Source organism: Lepus europaeus, chromosome 17 (assembly GCF_033115175.1).
Source record: "Lepus europaeus isolate LE1 chromosome 17, mLepTim1.pri, whole genome shotgun sequence".
NCBI classification, from domain to species: domain Eukaryota; kingdom Metazoa; phylum Chordata; class Mammalia; order Lagomorpha; family Leporidae; genus Lepus; species Lepus europaeus.
The window spans coordinates 63,569,149-63,591,173 of NC_084843.1; the positions used below are offsets into that span (position 1 = coordinate 63,569,149).

A 22,025-nucleotide genomic window follows, 5' to 3' on the forward strand; every position below is an offset into this window, starting at 1 on the left:
TATCAGAAATCACAGTCCTTGTGCTTAAGCCTCCACCTGCAGTGCTGGCATCCTGTTTGAGCACCAGTTCAAGTCTCAGTTGTTCCACTTCCGACCCAACTCCTTGTTAATGCCTGTTAATGTATCTGGGAAAGCAGCAGAAGATGGCCCAAGTACTGGGGCCTCTGCACCCACGTGGGAGACCTGGAAGAAGCTCCTGGTTCCTGGCTTTAGACTAGCCTAGCCCAGCCCAGCCCTTAGCATTGTGGCCATTTGGGGAGTGAACCAGCTGATGGAAGATCTCTCCTTCTCTTTCTGTATTTCTGACTTTCAAATAAATAAAATCTTTTTTTTTTTAAATTGCTATTATAATTTATTTTTTAAAAGTAGAAAGAATCTAAAGATGTAGCAATTGGGGCTTTGTAGTAGGAGCCCCATTATTCTTACCTTTTTAATCTGCTAACAAATGTACGTTTTTCTAAAGATTTATTTATTTATTTGAAAGTCAAAGTTACACAGAAAGAGGAGGAGAGGCAGAGAGAGAGGGCTTCTATCTACTGGTTCACTCCCCAATTGGCCACTACGGCCAGAGCTGCGCCGATCCGAAGCCAGGAGCCTGGAGCTTCCTCCGGGTCTCCCATGTGGATGCAGGGCCCCAAGGACTTGAGGAGAGAGCTGGATTGGAAGTGGGGCAGCCAGGACACGAACCGGTGCCCGTATGGGATGCCGGCACTTTAGGCAGCAGCTTCACCCGCTACGCCACAGCGCCGGCCCCACAGATGTACACTAAATGTTAATTGATGAAATGTCAAAATGGTGGGAAATGTAATGACTACATGTTGATTACACATTATGTTTGAGGCAAAGTTAGAGATTTACTGAAATTTTAGTAAGTCTTAGCAAATTAATTTGTAAAATTTTTTCTGCCATTCTCCTTTATAATATCTTTATTTTATTTTATTTTTTTTACTCATCTAGATCATTGTTTTGAAGTATGAGTGTGTCCTCTATTTCTCTTAGGTATCTAAAATACTCTGTTTTTTTTGTTTTTTGTTTTTTTTGCCTTACTGCAGTGTGATTTTAGATTTGTTGATTTTTACATGGGAATTACTGATCACAAATAAAGTTCTCACGTTGTCACTGTCCTGTTATTGGAAATAACAACAGAGTGGTGAGTGTTTAGTTTGTCAGTTAAGATGCTTGCATCCCATGATACCTGGGTTTGATAAACACCTCTGGCTCTTGACTCCAGCTTCCTGCTAATGCAGGTCTTGGGAAGTAGCGGTGATAGCTCAGATAGTTGGGTCCTTGCCACCTGTGTAGAAGATCTGGATGGTGTTTCCAGCTCTCAACTGACCCCAGTCCAGCACTGGCCATTGTGGGCATGGAGAGTGAACCAATAGATAAGAGCCTCTCTTTCCTTCTCTCTGTCTCTCAGAAATACACACAAACACACTGTTTAAGAAACAAAACAGGAACTGGTGCTGTGGCTTAGTAAGTTAAACATATGCCTGGCTGCTCCACTTCCAATATAGCTCCCTGCTAATGGCCTGGGAAAGCAGTGGAAGATGGCCCAAGTGCTTGGGCTCCTGTCCCCACAAGGGAGACCTGGAAGAAGCTCCTGGCTCTCCACTTTGGATCTGCCCAGCTCCAGTGGCTACAGCCATCTGCAGAGTGAACCAGTGGATGGAAGACTCCTCTCTCTGTCTCTCCCTCTCTGTAACTAGGCCTGTCAAGTAAATAAATAAATCTTTTAAAAAATGAAATGAAATAGAGTCAGCTGCTTTCCTGTGCATTAGTAAAGATATTACAAAAACTGGTTAATTTTTCTAGAATTTATCCATTATTGTGTTGCACATTCAAGCAATGTTGATTTGTCACAGGAACTTTTAAACTCATTTAAATCCTGATTACAGAGTAGTTAATAAATCAGGTTTTAAAATGGCATTGAGTAATAATAGTCCTTTTTTCAGACTATAGTTTAGACAAATACTTATTACAATTTGGTGAATTGCTTTATAATGACTTCATATTCACTGAGCAAAGTTTTATTTTATTTTGATGACATTATTTAACCTTTGTAAAAGTTGCTACTGAGTTCATTTATGTATTTTGCTGCAGTACTTTACTCTAACTCGTTTGTAATATGTTCTAAGACCTCCACATATACACACACACACGTATACGCACACGCACACACATACACACACACTGTTTTTTACCCTATATATACATACCTGTCATCAAGTTTGATTTATAAATCAAGCACGAGACCTGCACTGTGGTCCAACAGGTAAAGCTACAGCCTGTGGTACCAACATCCCATATGGGCTCTGATTCACATTCCAGCTACTCTACTTCTGTTCCAGCTCCCTGCTAATGCGCGTGAAAAAGCAGAAAATGGTCCAAGTGCTTAGGCCCCTGCTCCCACATGGGAGACCCGGAATAAGCTCTTGGCTCCTGGCTTTGGATCAGCCTAGCTCCAGCCGGTGCAGCTGTTTGGGGAGTGAACCAGCAGGTGGAAGATCTCTCTATGTCTGTCTCTCTGTCTCTCTCTGCCTTTCAAATAAATAAGTAAATCTTAAAAAAAAAAAAAAAAAAGTAAATCAGGCACATAAGGAGTTACCTACAATAGTCATAAAATACCACTATTGGGGCCGACGCTGTGGTGGAGCAGAAAAAGCTGCTGCCTGCAGTGCCAGCATTGCATATGGGTGCCAGTTTGAGTCCTGGCTGCTCCACTTCTGATCTAGCTCTTTGCGATGGCCCGGGAAAGCAGTAGAAGATGGCCCCAGTCCTTGGACTCCTGCACCTTCATGAGAGATCTGGAGGAAGCTCCTGACTCCAGGCTTCCGATCGGCGCAGCTCTGGCCGTTGAGGCCATCTGGGGAGTGAACCAGCAGATGGAAGACCTCTCTCTCTGCTTCTGGCCCTCTCTACTCTGCCTTTCAAATAAATAAATATTTTTTTAAAAAATTTAATCAAATAAAATACCACTATTGTGGTAAATAAGAAAATTGCCACCTCTACAATGCTGCCCTTTGGGGCCATTGTATTAAGTAAATTAGGTTAATTGAACACAAGCACTGTCATATAACAGCAATCTGATTACTAGGGTGGCTACTAAGTAACTAATGGCAGGTATACTCTATTCAGTATGGCTGCACTGGACAACGGGATGGTTTACATCCTGTTCAGAGCAAAGTGCGAAGGTAGAAGATTTCATCACACTGTTCTCTGTTCGCTGGCATGGAGTTTAAAAATGTAGGAATTGTTCACATAGTCTAGCAGCAGATCTCTAGAACTTTTTGATGTTGCAACATTTAAACTACTAAATATTAATTTCCTTCCCCTACCCCCAGTGTTTGCTAACCATGTTTCTTGTTTCTCCTTTGTGATGAGAGAGATGGAGATGTTCTATCCACTTACTCACTCCCCAGTTAGCCTCAGTTGCAAGCCCTGGGCCAGGCTGAAGCCAGGAGCTAGGATCTTTATCTAGGTCTCTCATATGGGTGGCAGGGGCCCAGGTAGTTGGGCCATCTCCTGCTGCTTTTCCCCAGCTGTTAGCAGGTAGCTGGATCAAAAATGGAGCAGCTGGGGCACAAACCTGTGCTCATATTGGATGCCAGGGTCACAGGAGGCAGCTTTACCTGCTACACCACAGTGCCGACCCCTGTGTCACATTTCTTTATCCACTTAAATGTTAATGGACATTTAAGTTGCTTCTACCTTTTGGCTATTGTGAACATGGATGTGCAAGAATCTATTATGAACGTGTAAATACCTTCAAGATCCTTCCTTGAGTACTTTAGAATATATATACCTGGAAGTGGGATTCCTTAATCATAAGCTAATTTTATCTACAATTTTTTTGAGGAAGCTCCTATGCTGTTTTGCATAGTGGTGTACCGCTTTACATTCCTACCAACACTGAAAATGGATTGTAACCTCTCCACATCTTCACTAATCTTTCTTATTTTCTGTTGTTTTAATAGTGACCAAACAGATAGGTGTGAGATGATATCATTTCATTTGTTAGTTGGCCATTTGTGTGCCTTCTTTGAAGCAGCAGTTCTTTTCTCATTTTTTGACTGGTTAATTTTGTTGTTGTCGAGTTTCAGAAGTTCCATAATGCTCTAATTACTAACTTTGCTTCAACTAAATGATGTGGAAGAAATTGCTTTTTCACTCTGTTGATTATTTTCTTTGACATGTGGAAGTTCTTAAGTTCTATATACTCGCATTTGTTGATTTTTTGCTTTTGTTCTTTGTGATTTAGGTGTCATATCTAAGAAATCATTGCCAGACCCAATGTCCTGAAGCTTTCCCCTTTTGCTTTGAAAGAATATATAGGTTCTTAATTTTTATTGTTTCTCAAGCAAAGTATCTTTGAATTTCTTTCTTTAACTTCACAGTATCCTTGAAATTACTCCATATGGATAGGTTGTTCTAAAGAGCTTTTTCTTGTTTTGTTCAATTTTTTTTGATGACTGTTGAGTGGTTTTAATCATAGTTTATTCTACCAGTCTTCTGTGTGTTGACTTTTATATTGCTTCCACCATTTTGCCATTACAAATCATGTCTCACTGAATACTACTGCCTGTGTTGCTTTGCGTTTGTAGCCATGGGTCTTCAATGGAAACACCTGGGAGTGGAGTTGCCAGGTTTCAGGGAGTTCTTGTATCATACCTCTGTAATTTTCTCTTTGTTACTTCTTTCTTTCTTCTCTCATTCATTTACCACTTTGGTATATATGCATTTCTTTTATACTCCAATATTTTCAAAGATAAATTTTGCCAAATCTTTCTTGATATCATTTGACTTTGAATAGTTAACCAAGCATAAGTATTTAAAAAAATAAGTGAAAACTTTAGAATTGCTTGTTAAGTATTAGAACTCTTAGCAATTTGGTCTTGTTATGAGATATAATTATTCAAGTTGGTAAAAAGAATGCATTTTAAAAGAAGTCTAGTGCCTTTTTTAACCAAAATATTAGTTTCTGAGATCATTTTAATGAAATGAGATATTTGCAATTAGAATTTTTAACACTATTGAGTTTTTAAAAGAATTCATTAGACATAAACATATCTTAACTTTATTTATGAATTACAACTGCAGCAATAATAGTGACAAACACAATTAACATTAATTGTTTATGTGCTGGATACTATCCTCAGTGATAAATTAAATCAACTTAAATTATTTCAGTTAAAATCCTCAACAACCTAATAATCTGTATTTATAATTGTACCCCTATTTTAAAGATGAGGAATAGAGATGTTAAGTGACATGTTCTTCTCATTAAGTAAGAGGCAGAAGCAGGATTTGAATCTGGCTTTCGAGTTAGATTCTGAGCTTTTTATAATAATGCCATACAACTTACATTGGGAGTTACTATTGTGCCATCTAAGCCAGCATTTGACTTAAGATCTGTGTTAGTTTTCTTTCTGAATCCTTAATCTATATGCCCCTTTTCTCTCACCCAGTGTAGTATAAGATTTTACATGGTTGTTATATCATTTTTGTTATCATAAATACTAGTACAGAATTGAAATTCCATTCATACTAACTATAGTTTCTCACAAGGCATTCTTTTCATGACACTATCCATGGCAGAATCCTGAATGATGTGTACCATTTTATGACCCATTAAATAATTTATGTTCTTATTTTTCAGTGGATGATTCAACAGCCACACAAAGCAGCTACATTTTTTGGATGCATTGGGATAGATAAATTTGGGGAGATTCTGAAGAGAAAAGCTGCCGAAGCCCATGTGGATGCTCATTACTATGAGCAGAATGAGCAGCCAACAGGCACTTGTGCTGCATGCATCACTGGTGACAACAGGTCAGTGTGATCCCAGTAGAAGGGCGGACAATAATACAATACTAATTGGCTGCATAAAAACACTGCTAAGATCTGAATTCCACTTTGAATTTGGAATTTTTACTTCATGTTTATCGTTGCTTTTAGTGTGCAGTAATAACCCTTTTTCCTTATACAATTTTTTTCTTTTTTGTTTTAAAATTTACTTTTGTTGAACCTGCTGTTGAATTTATAAGGCGTAATAGAATGAAAGTGAATTTATCTAGTCCATATCTACTTTTTATACTTAGAATCAGAAAAGGAAAATGTTTTGCTTAATTTCTTGTTCTAGCTTGTTGTCGAAGTTGGATTAGAAAGAATTTTTCTTTTACCGTATTCTGAGAATGAAATATGAATTTTCATGAATGTGTATATATCTTTTTTGTTTTTAATCTGAAAAGCAGAGTTATAGGGGCAGGGGGAGGCAGAGAGAGACATAGACCTTCCATCATTTGGTTCATTCACCAATGGCTGCAACAGCCAGGACTCGGACAGGCCAAAACCAGAAATCAGAAGCTTCATCTGGGCCTCCCACATGGGTGCATGGGCCCAGGGCTTGGGCTACCCTCCGTGCTTTTCCAGGTGCATTAGCAGGGAGCTGGATTGGAAGTGGAGCAGCTGGGACTCAAACTGGCGCCCACATGGAATGACAGTGCTGCAGGCAACTGCTTAACTCACTGTACCACAATACCTTTAAATCAATTTATTTTTATTTGAAAGATAAAAACACAGGGACAAAGAATGACCTTCAGAAACCCAAAACTCAGTCTCACACACCAACATGGGTCAGAGGGACTCAGGCACCTGAGCCATCATCTTTTGCCTCCTGCATTATCAGGGCAATGGAATTGGAAAGAGAGCCGGCACTTGAACCCAGCCACTCCAATATGGGACATGGCCATCCAATGTAGCAGCTCAAGTGCTATGCCAAATGTCTACCCCCATGTGTACATATTTTACATGCTTACAGTGCTACATAACATCCAATCTCATGAATTAGGTCATCTAAAACATTTCTAAGAAACAGTCAAATATTTATTAAACAGCTTTAGTTTTGGGTAATGTACCACCCAAGAAACAACCTAGTATGTTTCTGTATAACTACTTACTAGAAAATTCTTCATCTAAACTTGGAATCTGTCTCTTGTGGCCTTACTTGCACTGGTTATGTTTGTTCTTTTGTAGCTATATGGAGGTATTCCTTTAGTATATTCATTCATTACTAACATTAATATTGTAACAGAGTGGGCTTTTTCCTTTTTTGCAAAAGAAAGATAAAATAACTTTCCTAGTTATTGTTAGAATCATTCAAAATTATTTCATTTTAAATAATGACTCACCAGGCTGGCGCCGCGGCTCAATAGGCTAATCCTCCGCCTTGCGGCGCCGGCACACCGGGTTCTAGTCCTGGTGGGGGCACCGATCCTGTCCCGGTTGCCCCTCTTCCAGGCCAGCTCTCTGCTGTGGTCAGGGAGTGCAGTGGAGGATGGCTCAAGTGCTTGGGCCCTGCACCCCATGGGAGACCAGGATAAGCACCTGGCTCCTGCCATCGGATCAGCGCGGTGCGCCGGCTGCAGCGCGCCTACCGCGGCGACCATTGGAGGGTGAACCAACGGCAAAAAGGAAGACCTTTCTCTCTATCTCTCTCTCTCTCACTGTCCACTCTGCCTGTCAAAAAATAAAAAAAAAAAATTGAAAAAAATTGAAAAAAAAATAATGACTCACCAGAAATTTTAATTTCTTTGGGTTTATTTTTTGTTTAATTTGAAAAGCTGAGTGACAGAAATGGGGAGGGAGACAAAGACAGAGAGATAGGTATCTTCTGTTCACTGGTTCACTCTACAAATAATCACAACAAGCAGCTCTGGGCCTTTCTGAAGCCAGGAGGCAGGAATTCTGTCCTGGCTTCCCACATGGGTGGCAGGGTCTGAAGAACCTGGGCCATCCTCTGCTGCTTTCCCAGGTACATTAGCAGGAAGCTGGATCAGAAATGGAGCAGCTGGGACTTGAACCAGCACTCCAGTATGAGAAGCCTGCAGCACAAGCTGGGGCTTAACCTTCTGTATCACACCGCCAGCCCCAACTTTATCATCTCTTTTCTCCCATTCTCTGTCTACTTCCCATTCCCTTCTTTCTCACTTTTATTTCTGCCTTTATCCTCCTTTCTGTTTCTCCCCTTCGCTCCCCTGTCACTTGTTAATTCCCTTTCCTCATTCTGTTTGTTTTGGCTCACTCACTGACCTCCAACAGAGTGTATTCTGGATACTCAGGATCAGTATGGGCAGTAATTATTAAATAACTAAAATAAAACTTGAAAGCATAGTTGGAGAAGGTCTTGGACCCACTTAGGGAGGTATGTGGTACTGGCCAGATGCTGCAAGGTTTTGCGAGTTGTGGATGAATGACGAAGTGGAACATGGCAGATGGTTGTCTTGAATTTGTTTCCATTGGGTGGAAGCAAAAGAGGAGGAAATGCCTGGCCCCAGCACCAAGATCCCTCCCCTTCACAGAGTATTTAGGTGCTGGGAAGACAACTTTTCTGAAATATATTCAGAGAAAGCCACGGAGTAAACAATATCGGAAAGTAGTAAATGACTTTGGGAAAAGAAGTGCAGTGGAGAAATCCTTAGTTGTTAGCCAAGGTGAACAGCTCTGTGAAAAGTGGCTGGAACCTGGAAACAGTTAGCTCTGCTGTTCATTGAAAAACAATGTCATCAGCGCTATTGAGAATTTTGATGCAGAAGAAAGGGAAATTGATGATATTTTGTTAAATACCACTGGGTTAGCAAATGCTCATATGGTGGCTTCTGTGTTTTGGGTTGATGCTGAATTAAGGAATGATGTTTCTCTTGGTGGTATCCAATGGGAATTCAAAATCTGGATTAACATATTCAGGAGAAGAAAAATCTAATGGCTTTATTGATGAAACCACTTGGCAACTTTATTTGGCAGATATTATTTTCATCAATAAAACAAACTTGGTTCCAAAAGAGGATTTACACAAATTAAGAATCATTAATAAATGAGTAAATGAACCAGGAAAATGTTTAGAAACACAAAGACCAAGAGTTGATCTCTCTCATCTATTAGATCTTCTTGCCTTTGACAGTTTCTGTAGAGTATGTTAGCAGAAAACCCTTCAACAAATGCCAGAAATACAACTTCACTTTGATCTGATAGTTATAATCCCATTGTGTAAAAGAAGAGAATCTAAATTACGTATTCAGAATCTCCTATAGTGAAAGAATGTGAAAAATAAGGAGAATCCCAGCATGGAGGTCATCTGGCTGAACAGGCTAGTGTCCATCAAAAGGAGATACAGTATGTGATTGTCCAAGGTGTCCATGAGGGCTGTGATCTGGAAGACTCCAGTGAGCTGGAAAGATGACACTGAGAGAACAAAGGAATTTGTCCTTATTGGCAGGAATCTGGATTAGAATATCCCTAAATAGCTATTTATATTAATTTGCTAGAAACAGACAATGGGCAGTACTTTTCAAAATAAAAAGATAAGGATTGTCTGGAACACTAGAAGTATTTCTTATCAAAAGGATTCATTAAACAGAGAATAAGTTTCCTCTTGGGTGAATTCATACATCTATTCTTTAAATTATTTCTGTTATGAATTTGAATGTACTTTAAAATAGTATTTATCTTATAGGATATGTAAAATATGTATATATGTAATATAAAACATTGGACATTCATGTAGTAAAATATAATTACTGTGAAATTTAATAAACTTTTATTTAATAGATATAAATTTGCAAAGTACAACTTTTGGATTATAGCAGCTTTTTACTCCATAACCACCCTCCTGCCCGCAATCATCCAGAGACCAAAAATGTTTAAAAATTGGTTTGAGAATTTACATATGCTTAATTTCTTACCCATGGAAGTTATATATAATAATGATGATAAAACTTTCATCAATATTGTCATTTCCTTTAGAATTTCAGCTGATTGCAAAGACAGAATGTTTATATTGTATAGCCAGAAATTTTTAAAACCAAACAGTGTCACTATTTTTATTAAATTAAATAAGAGTTTTGCGTGCCAGGGGATTCCAATTCAGTCCCATCAAGGTGGCATGTACCAATGCCATCTCACTAGTCAAAGTGATCAATTGATCATAATGATAGGATTAAGAGTCAAAGGGATCACATAAACAAGACTAGTGTCTGCTAATACTAACTGATAGAATTAAAAAGGAGAGAATGATCCAACATGGGAAGTGGGATACACAGCAGACTCATGGAATGGCAGATGTCCTAAACAGCACTCTGGCCTCAGAATCAGCCCTTAAGGCATTTGGATCTGGCTCAAGAGCCCATGAGAGTATTTTAGGCATGGAAAGCCAAGACACTCTGGCAAAATAAAATAAAATAAACCTAAATGAAAGATCTCTGTGAGTGAGATCCCAGTGGAAAGAATGGGCCATTAATGAAGGAGGTACCTTTCTCTGAAGGGAGGAGAGAACTTCCGTTTTGACTATGACCTTGTCTAAATAAGATCGGAGTCAGCGAACTCAAAAGGCTTCCATAGCCTTGGCAACTCATGACAAGAACCTAGGGAGATTACTGATGCCATAAGGAAGAGTGTTAATTTGTTAAGTCAACAACAGGAGTCACTGTGCACTTACTCCTCATGTAGGATCTCTGTCCTTAATGTGTTGTACAATGTGAATTAATGCTATAACTAGTACTCAAACAGTACTTTACACTTTGTGTATCTGTGTGGGTACAAACTGTTGAAATCTTTACCTAATATATATTAAATTAATCTTCTGTATATAAAGAAATTGAAAATGAATCTTGATGTGAGTGGAATGGGAGTGGGAGATGGAAGGGTTGCGGGTGGGAGGGAAGTTATGGGGGGGGGGAATACTGTAATCCATAAACTGTACTTTGGAAATTTATATTTGTTAAATAAAAGTTTAAAAAAAGATATTTTGGATGATCAGAAAAAAAAAAATAAGAGTTTTGGTGTCCTTAGAGACTTATAAAGTATAGAAAAATAATTAATATATCAAAGTCATTTTCAGATCCTTCCTTTAGCTTCATTTTTTTGTGTAGAATATTATTATTTTAAGATTTCAATAAATAAAAACATTCATTATTTAAATATTGAAATATGCTGATTGAGGCCTCTGCCCTTTTCAGTTTCTTAAAACTGATTTTAATCTGCAAGTGCAAAGTTTGCCAATTAATGAAATATGGGTCAAGAATTGCCTGTGTTACTACTCAGGCTTGAGTGAAGTTGCTGAATTGTTTTGGTGTGCCAAATTGCTGTTTTAAAGAGCAGGTATTATAATATTATGTATACTAATATTATGCTTATGGTGGTCAGGATGGTTCAGATGACATTAGAAGTCAGAAACTAGAGAATGACTCTCAATTACTCCTCGTTCAAATTCTGAAAGCTTGTAGAGTTGGATAAATTGTTTTAGTTAGGAGCCTATTAACCATTGCTACCTTTGCTACCACCATCTAAAACTCAAAAATCAAAATAGTTAATGCAGTATCCTTGATCCAGGTTCTTAGTCTTCAAACTCAGCATCAGATACACTGGGATAGTAAGAATGTCTGAGTTTTCTCTTTTGAACAAACTATAGTTTACTACCAAAAGTAGTTATGTTCAAAACAAAGGGTATGAGCACTTAGAAAAACTGTTAAGACACCACTTGGGATGTCAGCATCCTATGTTAGAGTGCCTGGTTCAAATCCTGGCTCCTGTACTTCTTAATCCAGTTTCCTGTCAATGTGCACTGTGAGATGGCTCAACTACTGGGGCCCGGACACCCACGTAGAAGACCTGGATTAAGTTCCCTGCTCCTGGCTTTGGCCTGGTCCAGCCCTTGCAGTTGGGTGTACTTGGGGAGTAAACCAGGGTGTCAAAGATCTCTGTCATCTCTGTTTCAAATACAGTGAAAGTAAACTAAAAATTAACCACAAAGTTTAATAGCTAGTACCAGAAGTGTCTGCTTTTATTTAGTGACCATTTCAATCAAGATTTTCCTGAAGTTATGATTACTAAAATATTTTTAAAACAGGACTAACTTTCTTAAATTTATAGTGTACTTATTTTGCACATGAATGCATTTTTTAAAGATTTATTTATTTATTTGAAAGAATTACACACAATGAGAAGGAGAGACAGAGAGAGAGAGTTCTTCCATCCGCTGGTGCCCTCCCCAATTGGCCACAATGACCAGAGCTGCGCCAAACTGAAGTCAGGAGCCAGGACCTTCTTCCGGGTCTCCCATGCAGGTGAAGGGGCCCAAGGAATTGGGCCATCTTCTGCTGCTTTCCTAGGCCATAGCAGAGAGCTGGTTAGGAAGTGGAGCAGCCAGGACTCGAACCGGTGCCCATTTGTTATGCTGGTGCGGCAGGAGGCTTAACCTGCTATACAACAGCACTGGCCCAGCACATGGATGTGTAGTTTCCTTCATTTAATTGAACATAAAAACATATCCTTCAGTGGTAAATTGGCATATAAATAAATGGAAATAAGTTTTTGAAAATATTTTCTTATTTTTTAACAGGAATTAAACACTATCAAAAAAACATTATCTGCTGGCACCATGGCTTAACAGGCTAATCCTCCGCCTTGCGGCGCTGGCACACCGGGTTCTAGTCCCGGTTGGGGTGCCGGATTCTGTCCCGGTTGCCCCTCTTCCAGGCCAGCTCTCTGCTATGGCCTGGGAAGGCAGTGGAGGATGGCCCAAGTCCTTGGGCCCTGCACCCGCATGGGAGACCAGGAGAAGCACCTGGCTCCTGGCTTTGGATCAGTGCGATGCGCCGACCGCGGCGGCCATTGGAGGGTGAACCAATGGCAAAAAGGAAGACCTTTCTCTCTGTCTCTCTCTCACTATCCACCCTGCCTGTCAAAAAAAAAAACCATTATCAATGTCTCAAAACGATGAGATAATTTTTTAAAATAAGCCATAACTGTTACCATTTACTTATTTTAAAAGTTGACAATTAGTTTTATAAACTGAGGAAGAAATTATCAATTTATATGAAATGTAAATAATTATTAAGTGTAATTGTTGAACTGTACTGAAATGATCTAAGGCATTCATAACAGAATTTTGAATGTAGTGTCCTGCTTAGATTTTCCAGCTATAAAACTGGACCAGCCCAGGGAGTTTTCAACTATAGAAACTAATATCTAATTGACTCCAGTCCTTAAAATGTAATGGCTTGCAAATTAATTCTTCATAGCAAATATGGTCTATGTTTATATGTGTGTTTTGCAAAATTACTCCCATACTTGACTTCCAAAGCATTAGATTAAATAGTCAATTAGAGTATGTTGATACTTATTTTTATGAAGGTATTTTTTCACTATACCAAATAAATTTCCTTCTGCAGAATGACTTAATAGCTTTATTTGTTAACTATTTTGAACTACTAAAATATGATACCTTAGGTTTTAAAATATAAGGTATCTTATACTTTAATTGTATTTAAAATAAATATTTAAATTTAATAAATGTAGATTATTCTTAAAATAAAGCTTAAATTCCTTTTTTCTCAAAATACCAGCTGGTGGGTTTTTTTTTGTTTGTTCGTTTGTTTGTTTGTTTTGTGACAGCCAGAGTTAGACAGTGAGAGAGAGAGACAGAGAGAAAGGTCTTCCTTCTATTGGTTCACCCCCCAAATGGCTGCTACGGCCAGAGCTACGCCGATCTGAAGCCAGAAGCCAGGTGCTTCCTCCTGGTCTCCCATGCAGGTGCAGGGCCCAAGCACTTGGGCCATCCTCCACTGCCTTCCCTGGCCACAGCAGAGAGCTGGCCTGGAAGAGTAGCAACCGGGACAGAATCCAGCACCCCAACTAGGACTAGAACCCAGGGTACCGGCGCCGTAGGCGGAGGATTAGCCTAGTGAGCCGCAGCCAACCAGCTGCTGTTTTGAATACAGAAAGTATTCAAAGTATTTTTAAGATTTATTTATTTATTTGAAATACAAAGTATCCAAAACAAAACTAATATTATTTACATTCATTTAAAAGTCAGTAACATCAGTTTTGAAAAATCAGTAACTGATATGTAAATGAAAATTATCAAAAACATTGCTAATTAACTAATATATAAAAAAATATGACAGAGTTAGGCAAAAAAGGAGTAAAATCTTTTTGTTTTTTCTTTGGTTGGTTTAGGTCCCTTATAGCTAATCTTGCTGCTGCCAATTGTTATAAAAAGGAAAAACATCTTGACCTGGAGAAAAACTGGATGTTGGTAGAAAAAGCAAGAGTTTGTTATATAGCCGTAAGTATTTAATTCAGATTTCCTGGTATGCATTAATATCATAGATTATAGTTGTTTGCTGATAAACATTTTTAAATAATTGTCTTTTGTTTATCTCAAAACATGTTATATTCACTATTATAAATACAGAACAGAAATATGATTTCTACATGAATCAAAATTTGTGTTATTTACCTTCAACTCTACCTCTTTGAATACTTTATACATAGGTGCTTCTCAACTAAGCACAGAATTCTGTGCTATTAAATCAGTTTCTTAATATCTTTAGAATTATTTTTAGGTAACATATTGTGAATGATGCATGCATTCTGTGAAAAATATTAATAGTTTAAATATTCACTGCAAAATGTTTGAGCTTATTTGCCTAAAAGAAATCTTAATTGCTATTTATTCCATAGTAATTACCATGACACCTTTTAATTTAATATTTCAGAAACATTGATTGTGACAAATCTCTTAAATCTGCGAGTAAGGGCAGCATGTAATTTGAATTATTAAGTCTTCTGACATAAAAATAATTAGTTAAGAATTCATTTCTAAAATAGGACTGTATTAAAAATTCCCCTGAATTAATCACCCCATGATTACCTTGTTTTTATTTAATATGAGTTAAATGTGGCTGCTCACAAATAAGTAGATACCTATGAAAAATTAAAAGCCCCTCATATGCATATAATATGTGGTTTTGGTATAACAGCTGCTTCCATTCTACTACCTGTGCTGTTGAAACAGCTGGTAAGACATGTAAAAAATTGATTATCCAATTTGAACATGTTTATTGAAAATATAATTATTTCTTTCAGCCTAGTGTTAATGTCTCCTACAGGATGTTTACGTGCACTGCTGTAGGCTTCACAACACTGTTATTGATTCCCCTGTATAGCAAATCCTACCCCTTTATAACTGTCAAATAAATGCTTGCAATGAGAAGATTATATAGTGGAAAGCTATGCTATCTCTTCTGCCAGTATTTGAGAAAAACATTTCAACAGTTGATGTTTTTTCCCCCTTATGTTCTTTCCATTTTCTTTTATTTCTCAAAACTGTCTCATTTTTCATTAAAATCCTGGTGTAGCGCATATTCATACATGATTCTATTGGGGGGATTTATGTACTGTTTCAAACCATCTTAAGTTTGCAAGCCTGATTTTCAGAGGGCATGTGGTTTAATGTTTGGCGTGATTTATGGAAGTTTTCCATGTTAACTGTGAGAGATGATATATTATGATGAAAAATATTTTTAATTTGATAATTACAACTAGCTACACTTCAGAACAAATTAGTTTGCTCCAGAATTATATGCCTACCTGAAAACAATTCATATAGATTTAATGATTATATAATGTAAAAGCCAACTTCAGATCAATGGAATTTTTTTTTTTTTTTGACAGGCAGAGTGGACAGTGAGAGAGAGAGAGAGAGAGAGAGAGAGAGAGAAAGGTCTTCCTTTGCTGTTGGTTCACCCTCCAATGGCCGCTGCGGCTGGCGCACCGCGGCCGGCGTACCATGCTGATCCGATGGCAGGAGCCAGGTGCTTCTCCTGGTCTCCCATGGGGTGCAGGGCCCAAGCACTTGGGCCATCCTCCACTGCACTCCCTGGCCACAGCACAGCAGAGAGCTGGCCTGGAAGAGGGGCAACCGGGACAGAACCGGCGCCCCGACCGGGACTAGAACCCGGTGTGCCGGCACCGCAAGGCGGAGGATTAGCCTGTTAAGCCACGGCGCCGGCCCCAGATCAATGGAATTTTTATAGAACCATAGATCTAAGTTACAAACAACTTCATGGTTTTACTAATTATGTGCTGTTACCCATTTGGACATATTGAGTACATGGTATTTTTATAATTGGATTAAGTATTGAATTTTAAAAGTCTAATTTTTGTGTAAAGCATAGATTGATCAGTTTGATCAGATTAGTAAGGAAAATTGGGTTATTTTTGAAATTTGTGTGGTGTAATCACCCAGAAGTAACAAAATAGATTCCAGCTGATATCTCTGATGATGATGAATAGCTCTTAGCTATAGAGCAATTTATATATTCAGCAATTTTATGAAAAGAATCCTTCTTCACAGTGCCAACTCAATCTACCCTGTCAGTGCTTAAGTTATTTCAAAATAGTTCTGAAAATAGTAAGTTTATATTGGATACCTAGGATACTGTGTGCATAGTGTTGTGAATAAGCAACAGATACTTATTTGGCTAAAAATTCGGAGTATAATTCTTTATTTTTCAAGATTTGTTTATTTATTTATTTGAAAGGCAAAGTTACAGAGAGGCAGAGAGAGCGAGCGAGAGATCTTCCATCTGATGGTTCATTCCCCAAGTGGTTGCAGGCTGGAGCTGGGTCATTCTGAAGCCAGGGTCCAGAAGCTTCTGGGTCTCCCACTCTGATGCAATGACCTAATGACTTGGGCCATCCTTCTGTCGCTTTCCCAGGCCATAGCAGAGAGCTGGATTGGAAGTGGAGCAGCTGGTTCTCCAACTGGCACCCATACTGGATGCTAGTGCTGCAGACGGCAATTCTACCCGCTACACCACAGTGTCAGCCCCAAGAATATAATTCTTAATCATTAAAATCTGTGACTCTTCTCTGAAATATAATGTTATTTCCACAAAAATATTTTCTAGTTCTTGTAAATGTGTAATTCTTTAGTTCAGAATATTTAGAAATGAGACGCATCTGGCCTTGTCTTAGTGTATGTTCAAACCACGAAATCAGGCCGGGGAGCCGGTGCTGTGGCACAGTGGGTTAAAACCCTGGCCTGCAGCACCCATCTGGCCAGCATCCCATATGGGTGCTGGTTCAAGTCTTGGCTACTCCACTTAGCATCCATTTCACCACTAATGGCTCCTGGCTTCCGATCAGCTTGGCTCTAGCTGTTGTGGTCATTTGAGGAGTGAACTAGTGGATGGACAGACCCCCCACCCCCACCCCTACCTCTATCTGTCTCTCTAACTCTCTTTCAAATAAATAAAATAAATCTTTGAAAAATAAACAAATAAAATAAGCAGCCAACAACAACAAACCACGAATCAGGTGGGATTCTGCATTCTTTCAAGGATTGTAGGATTGGTAATCTTCCATTATCATTGCAGATTAGTGAGGTCAAACAAGTTGAAATTCTGGCAGCTCTTCATGTCTAAAAAATTGCTGATCTAAGGAAACAACTCATTTTATTTAACAAAGTCCATAATTAAGATATCTGTCTGCATTACATAAAATCAACTAGCTCAATATATTCAGCTATATTTCTTCCCACCACTAGTAATGATCAGCAGCATTAAGAAAATTGAAAACGTTAATCATTTTCTTCACAATGAATAAATAGTACAGTGAATAAATTCACGTCAGAAACTCTCCCATAAAAAACTGAAATTGAATATAATAGGAACATTCTGTTAATTTAAATAAAATACTGAAGTTTGTGGGTTTTTTTTTTTTTTTGTAATTCCAAGCAAGTGTGCCATTTATGCTTTGTAAACTCAGTTTTTTCCGTGTTTAGACTAGATTGTCAAATTCTTTGTTAGCAGGTGATTAGGAATTACTGGTGACGGTGCCTAATTATGTTTTTGAAAACATCATTCTCAGATGTCCTTCACCTTAGAATCAGATTGCCTTGTATCTGTTTCTTCTCAAGAAGTGATGTTTCCTAAATTAGAATTCTAAGACTATAGTATTTAGAAAAGGCTTATGAAAAAAGATTAGAATATTGGAGCCATTAATTTTTCTCAACTATGAATATCTTTATAAGCACTGTTAATCTGCTAAGAAATTCGACAAAACTTACTTATAATGTTTCTTAAAAAATTTGATTTTTTTTTTTTTGACAGGCAGAGTGAATAGTGAGAGAGAGAGAGAGAGAGAGACAGAGAGAAAGGTCTTCCTTTGCCGTTGGTTCATCCTCCAATGGCCGCTGCGGCCGGCGCACTGCGCTGATCCGAAGGCAGGAGCCAGGTACTTATCCTGGTCTCCCATGTGGGTGCAGGGCCCAAGCACTTGGGCCATCCTCCACTGCCTTCCCGGGCCATAGCAGAGCGTATAGCCATATTTCTTACAGTTTTAATTCCATATTTAAATGAGGAATGCTTTCCACCAATGATTTTATCACAGCTTTCTCATTTCTGTTTTATTTTAATTATACATTAATTTGCTGCATTTTATCATCAAACTTTTTTTTCTTTCAACAGGAAGGACTCCCTTCTTGAGCTTTTTTATTTACCTCCTATGGCTTTTAAATAAACAGCAGCTTGTTTTGATTAATATTTTGCAAAACAAAATATTTTATAGATATTATTTCATAGACTTCTGGCACTTTTTATAAGAAATCTAAGGCCAGGTTGATCTTAGTTTTTGTTCTTTATATTTCCTTTTTAGGTGTGACTTAGAAAAAACTAGATACTTAGTGCTATAAATTTTTCTAAGTATTGAATTAGCTGCATCTCAAATTATTTCAGGGGACTTAGATGTCCATTGTTTAATTTCTAGATGTTGGGATTTTTCGGAGTTTTTGTCTTTGTCTATGATTGTGGATTTGTATATTCCTCCATGACATTCTAACAATTTTACTTCATTAAGATTCAAACTCTGCTGTTGGGTGCATAAAGTATAGGATTGATTATTTGATCCATTTATTAATTTATTTCAGACATTATATTGTGTCCTGAAGTTTACTATATATGATATTAATATAGCCAATCCAGCTTTCTTTTGATTATTGGTATCATTGTATAAATTTTTCCTTCCTTTCTCTTCTGACTTATGTCTGTTTTTAAAGTATATGTCTTATATCATTGGGTCATTTCAGTTTTATTTTGTTATGTTTTGGTACAACCTGACAATGTCTGCCTTTTTTATTGGAATGTTTATGCCATTTCTATTTAATACAGTTGTCAATTTGGTAATATTTGAATTCTTCATATTAATTTTCTCTTTGTCTTTTCTATTCTTCATCCTCTTTTTTCTTTTTCCTGCTCTCTTTTTGGTTTATATAGTATTTTTATTGCGTTACGGTTTGTAGAACATTTCCTTCACTCATTACAGTTTACCTTGATGTAATACTATGTGACTTCAAATATATTTAAGAACTTTATGTAGTAATGTACTTCCACTTCATCCTCCCTTATGATGTTATTGCTATTTTTTTGTTTTGTTTTGTTTTTTGGGGTGTGAGAGAGAGAGAGAGAGCGCTCGTGTGTGTGTGTGTTGTGAGTCAGGGAGAAGGGAGAAACAGAGAAAGAGAGATTCTCCTATCTGCTGATTCATTCCACAAATGCCCACAACAGCTCAGGGTGAGAAGGACTGAAATTGAAATCCAGGTCTCCTGCATAAATGGAAGAGGCCCAATTTCTTGAGCCATCACCTGCTGCTTCCCAGGGTAAACATTAGCTGGAAGCTGTCATCAGTAGCAGCACTCATATTTAAACCTAGGCAGGGGCAATATTGGATTCAGGTATCCCAAGCGCTGTCTTAAACACTAGGCAAAATACCCTCTCCTTAAGTTTTTTCATTGTGTGCTTTTTAAAGATAACTTTGTTATATAATTCGTATAACATACAACACAAAACAGTTTACTTGTACAACTGATGTGTTATAAACACTATAAACATTGTTATCATTTTTGTTTAAATTGCCAGCTATCTTTTTTCAAGAGATTTAAATAATAAGGAAAAAAAAGAATGTTTTACTCAGGTAATTGCCTTCTCCATACTCTTCATTCCTTTTGTTTAGGCTCAGAACTCCATCTGGTATCAGTTTCCTTCTGCCTAAAGGACATTTTTAAACATTTCTTGTATTTGGATCTGCTAGTAATGAATTCTTTCAGCTTTCATATGTTTGAAAACATCTTTATTTCATCTTCATTTCTGAAAAAATATTTTTGCCAGATATATAGTTCTAGTTTAACAGTTGGCTTCTTTATTGCATCAAGGATACTGCCCTACTGTCTACATGCTTGCAATTTTTTTTTTACTTTATTTGTTCATTTTTATTTATTTGAAAGGTAGAGCAACACAAAGAAAAATCTTCTGTCTGCTTATTCTCTCCCCAAATGCCCAAATAGGGGCCATTCCAAAGTCAAGAGTCAGGAACTCCATTCAGGTCTCCCATGTGGGTGGAAGGGACCCAAGCACTGGAGCCATGATTATCCCTTGCATTGTTCTTGATGAGAATTTTTTAAAATAATTAAGATATCATAAAATTTTCATTTCTTCATTTATTTGAAAGGCAGGGTGACAGAGAGAGGCGGAGAGATACAAATCTATCCACTGGTTCACTCTCCAAATAGCTGCAACAGCTGAGGCTGGCCCAGGTCAGAGCCAGGAGCGAGGAACATCGTGATCTCCCACACGGGTGCAGGAGCCCAAGCACTTGGGCCATCTTCTGCTGCTTTCCCAAGCACATTAGCAGGGAGTTGGATCAGAAGCAGAGTAGCCAGTACTTAAATTGGCACTCCCAGTATGTGATTTTGGTGAGGCAAGTGGCAGCTTCACCTGCTTTTCCAAGAGAAGGCCCCTTGGTAAGAAATTTGTCATACTTCCTTTTGTTCTGTGTTTAGCATCCCCTTCCTACCCTCAAAACTTTGCTGCTTTTAAAATTTCTGTTTGGGGCTGGCATTGTGGCACAGCTGATAAAGCAGCCACCTTTGATGCTATCCCATATGGGCACTAGCTCCCTACTAACGGCCTAGGAGAGCAGTGGAAGATGGCCCAAGTGTTTGGACTCCTGTACCCATGTGGAAACCTGAATGAAGCTCCTGGCTTCTAGCTTTGGTCTGGCTCATCCCTGGCCCTTGCAGCCACTTGGGAAGTGAACCAGCAGATGGAAGATATCCCTTTGTGTGTGTGCGTGTTTGTTTGTGTGTCTCCCGCTGTAACTCAAATAAATAAATAAATCTTTTTTAAAAAATTCCTATTTATTACTGGTTTTGATCAGTTTGATTATGGTGTGACTTGGTATAGTCTGACTTTTTTGTGCTTGAATTTTAACTTATCTGATCTATGGATTTATAGTATGTATTATATTTAAATTGCCTTCAAGCATTTCTTTTTTTTCAAAGTTAACTTTTGGCCTCTTTAGGCTAATTGGTCTTGTCTCATAGCTCACTGATGCCATATGTTTTCTTTTCTTTTTTTTTTTAAGATTTATTTTATTTGAGAGAAACCAAGGGTGGGGGGCGGGGAGATATCGTCCATTTACTGGTTCACTCCCCAAATGTTTACAGCCAAGAGCCTGGAATTCTGAGTGGATTTTCCACTGATGGCAGGGGCCAAGTACTTGGGCCATCTTATTTGGCTTTTCCAGGCGCATTAGCAGGGAGCTGGATGGAAAATGGTGCAGCCAAGACTTGAGTGAGCACTAACATGGGGTGCCAGTGTCACAGACAAAAGCTTAACCAGCTGCACCACAATGCTGACCCCTCTGTATTTTCCTCTTGTTCTTCTTCATCTCAGTCTTCAACTTCTTTTTATTGTTGTTAATTCTCACCATGTTTTATTTTGCAAACTTTCTTCTGCTGTGTCTTTTAATCTACTAATATTTTCTTACATGATATCTAAACTATGTCATTAATCCTGCTTAATGTGTTTTTCATCTCAGTGTTGCTGTTTCATTCTTCAAGAATTGTATGGGGAGTTTTTTCTGTTTCCTCTTTATACTTAACTTTTTTTTTTTTTTTTTTTGCCAGACAGAGTTAGAAAGAGAGAGAGTTATAGGCAGTGAGAGAGAGACAGAGAGAAAGGTCTTCCTTCCGTTGGTTCACTCCCCTAATGGCCGCTACAGCTGGCGCTGCGCTGATCCAAAGCCAGGAGCCGGGTACTTCCTCCCGGTCTCCCATGCGGGTACAGGGCCATCCTTCACTGCCCTCCTGGGCCACAGCAGAGAGCTGGACTGGAAGAGGAACAACTGGG

The 22,025-nt window shown here is 38.3% G+C and overlaps 1 protein-coding gene and 1 pseudogene across 3 annotated transcripts in view; both read left to right on the forward strand.

Annotated features, from left to right (window-relative positions):
* The window catches only part of ADK (adenosine kinase), a 619,463-nt gene that overhangs the window by 292,593 nt on the left and 304,845 nt on the right, over positions 1–22,025 (forward strand). For all 3 annotated transcript variants that reach the window (XM_062214718.1, XM_062214719.1, XM_062214720.1), the window contains 2 exons: positions 5,657–5,829; positions 14,011–14,119. In XM_062214718.1, coding sequence (XP_062070702.1) covers positions 5,657–5,829; positions 14,011–14,119 — 282 coding nt within the window. The remainder of the gene's footprint in view (positions 1–5,656; positions 5,830–14,010; positions 14,120–22,025) is intronic.
* On the forward strand, positions 8,583–9,320 carry LOC133776297 (zinc-regulated GTPase metalloprotein activator 1F-like; annotated as a pseudogene).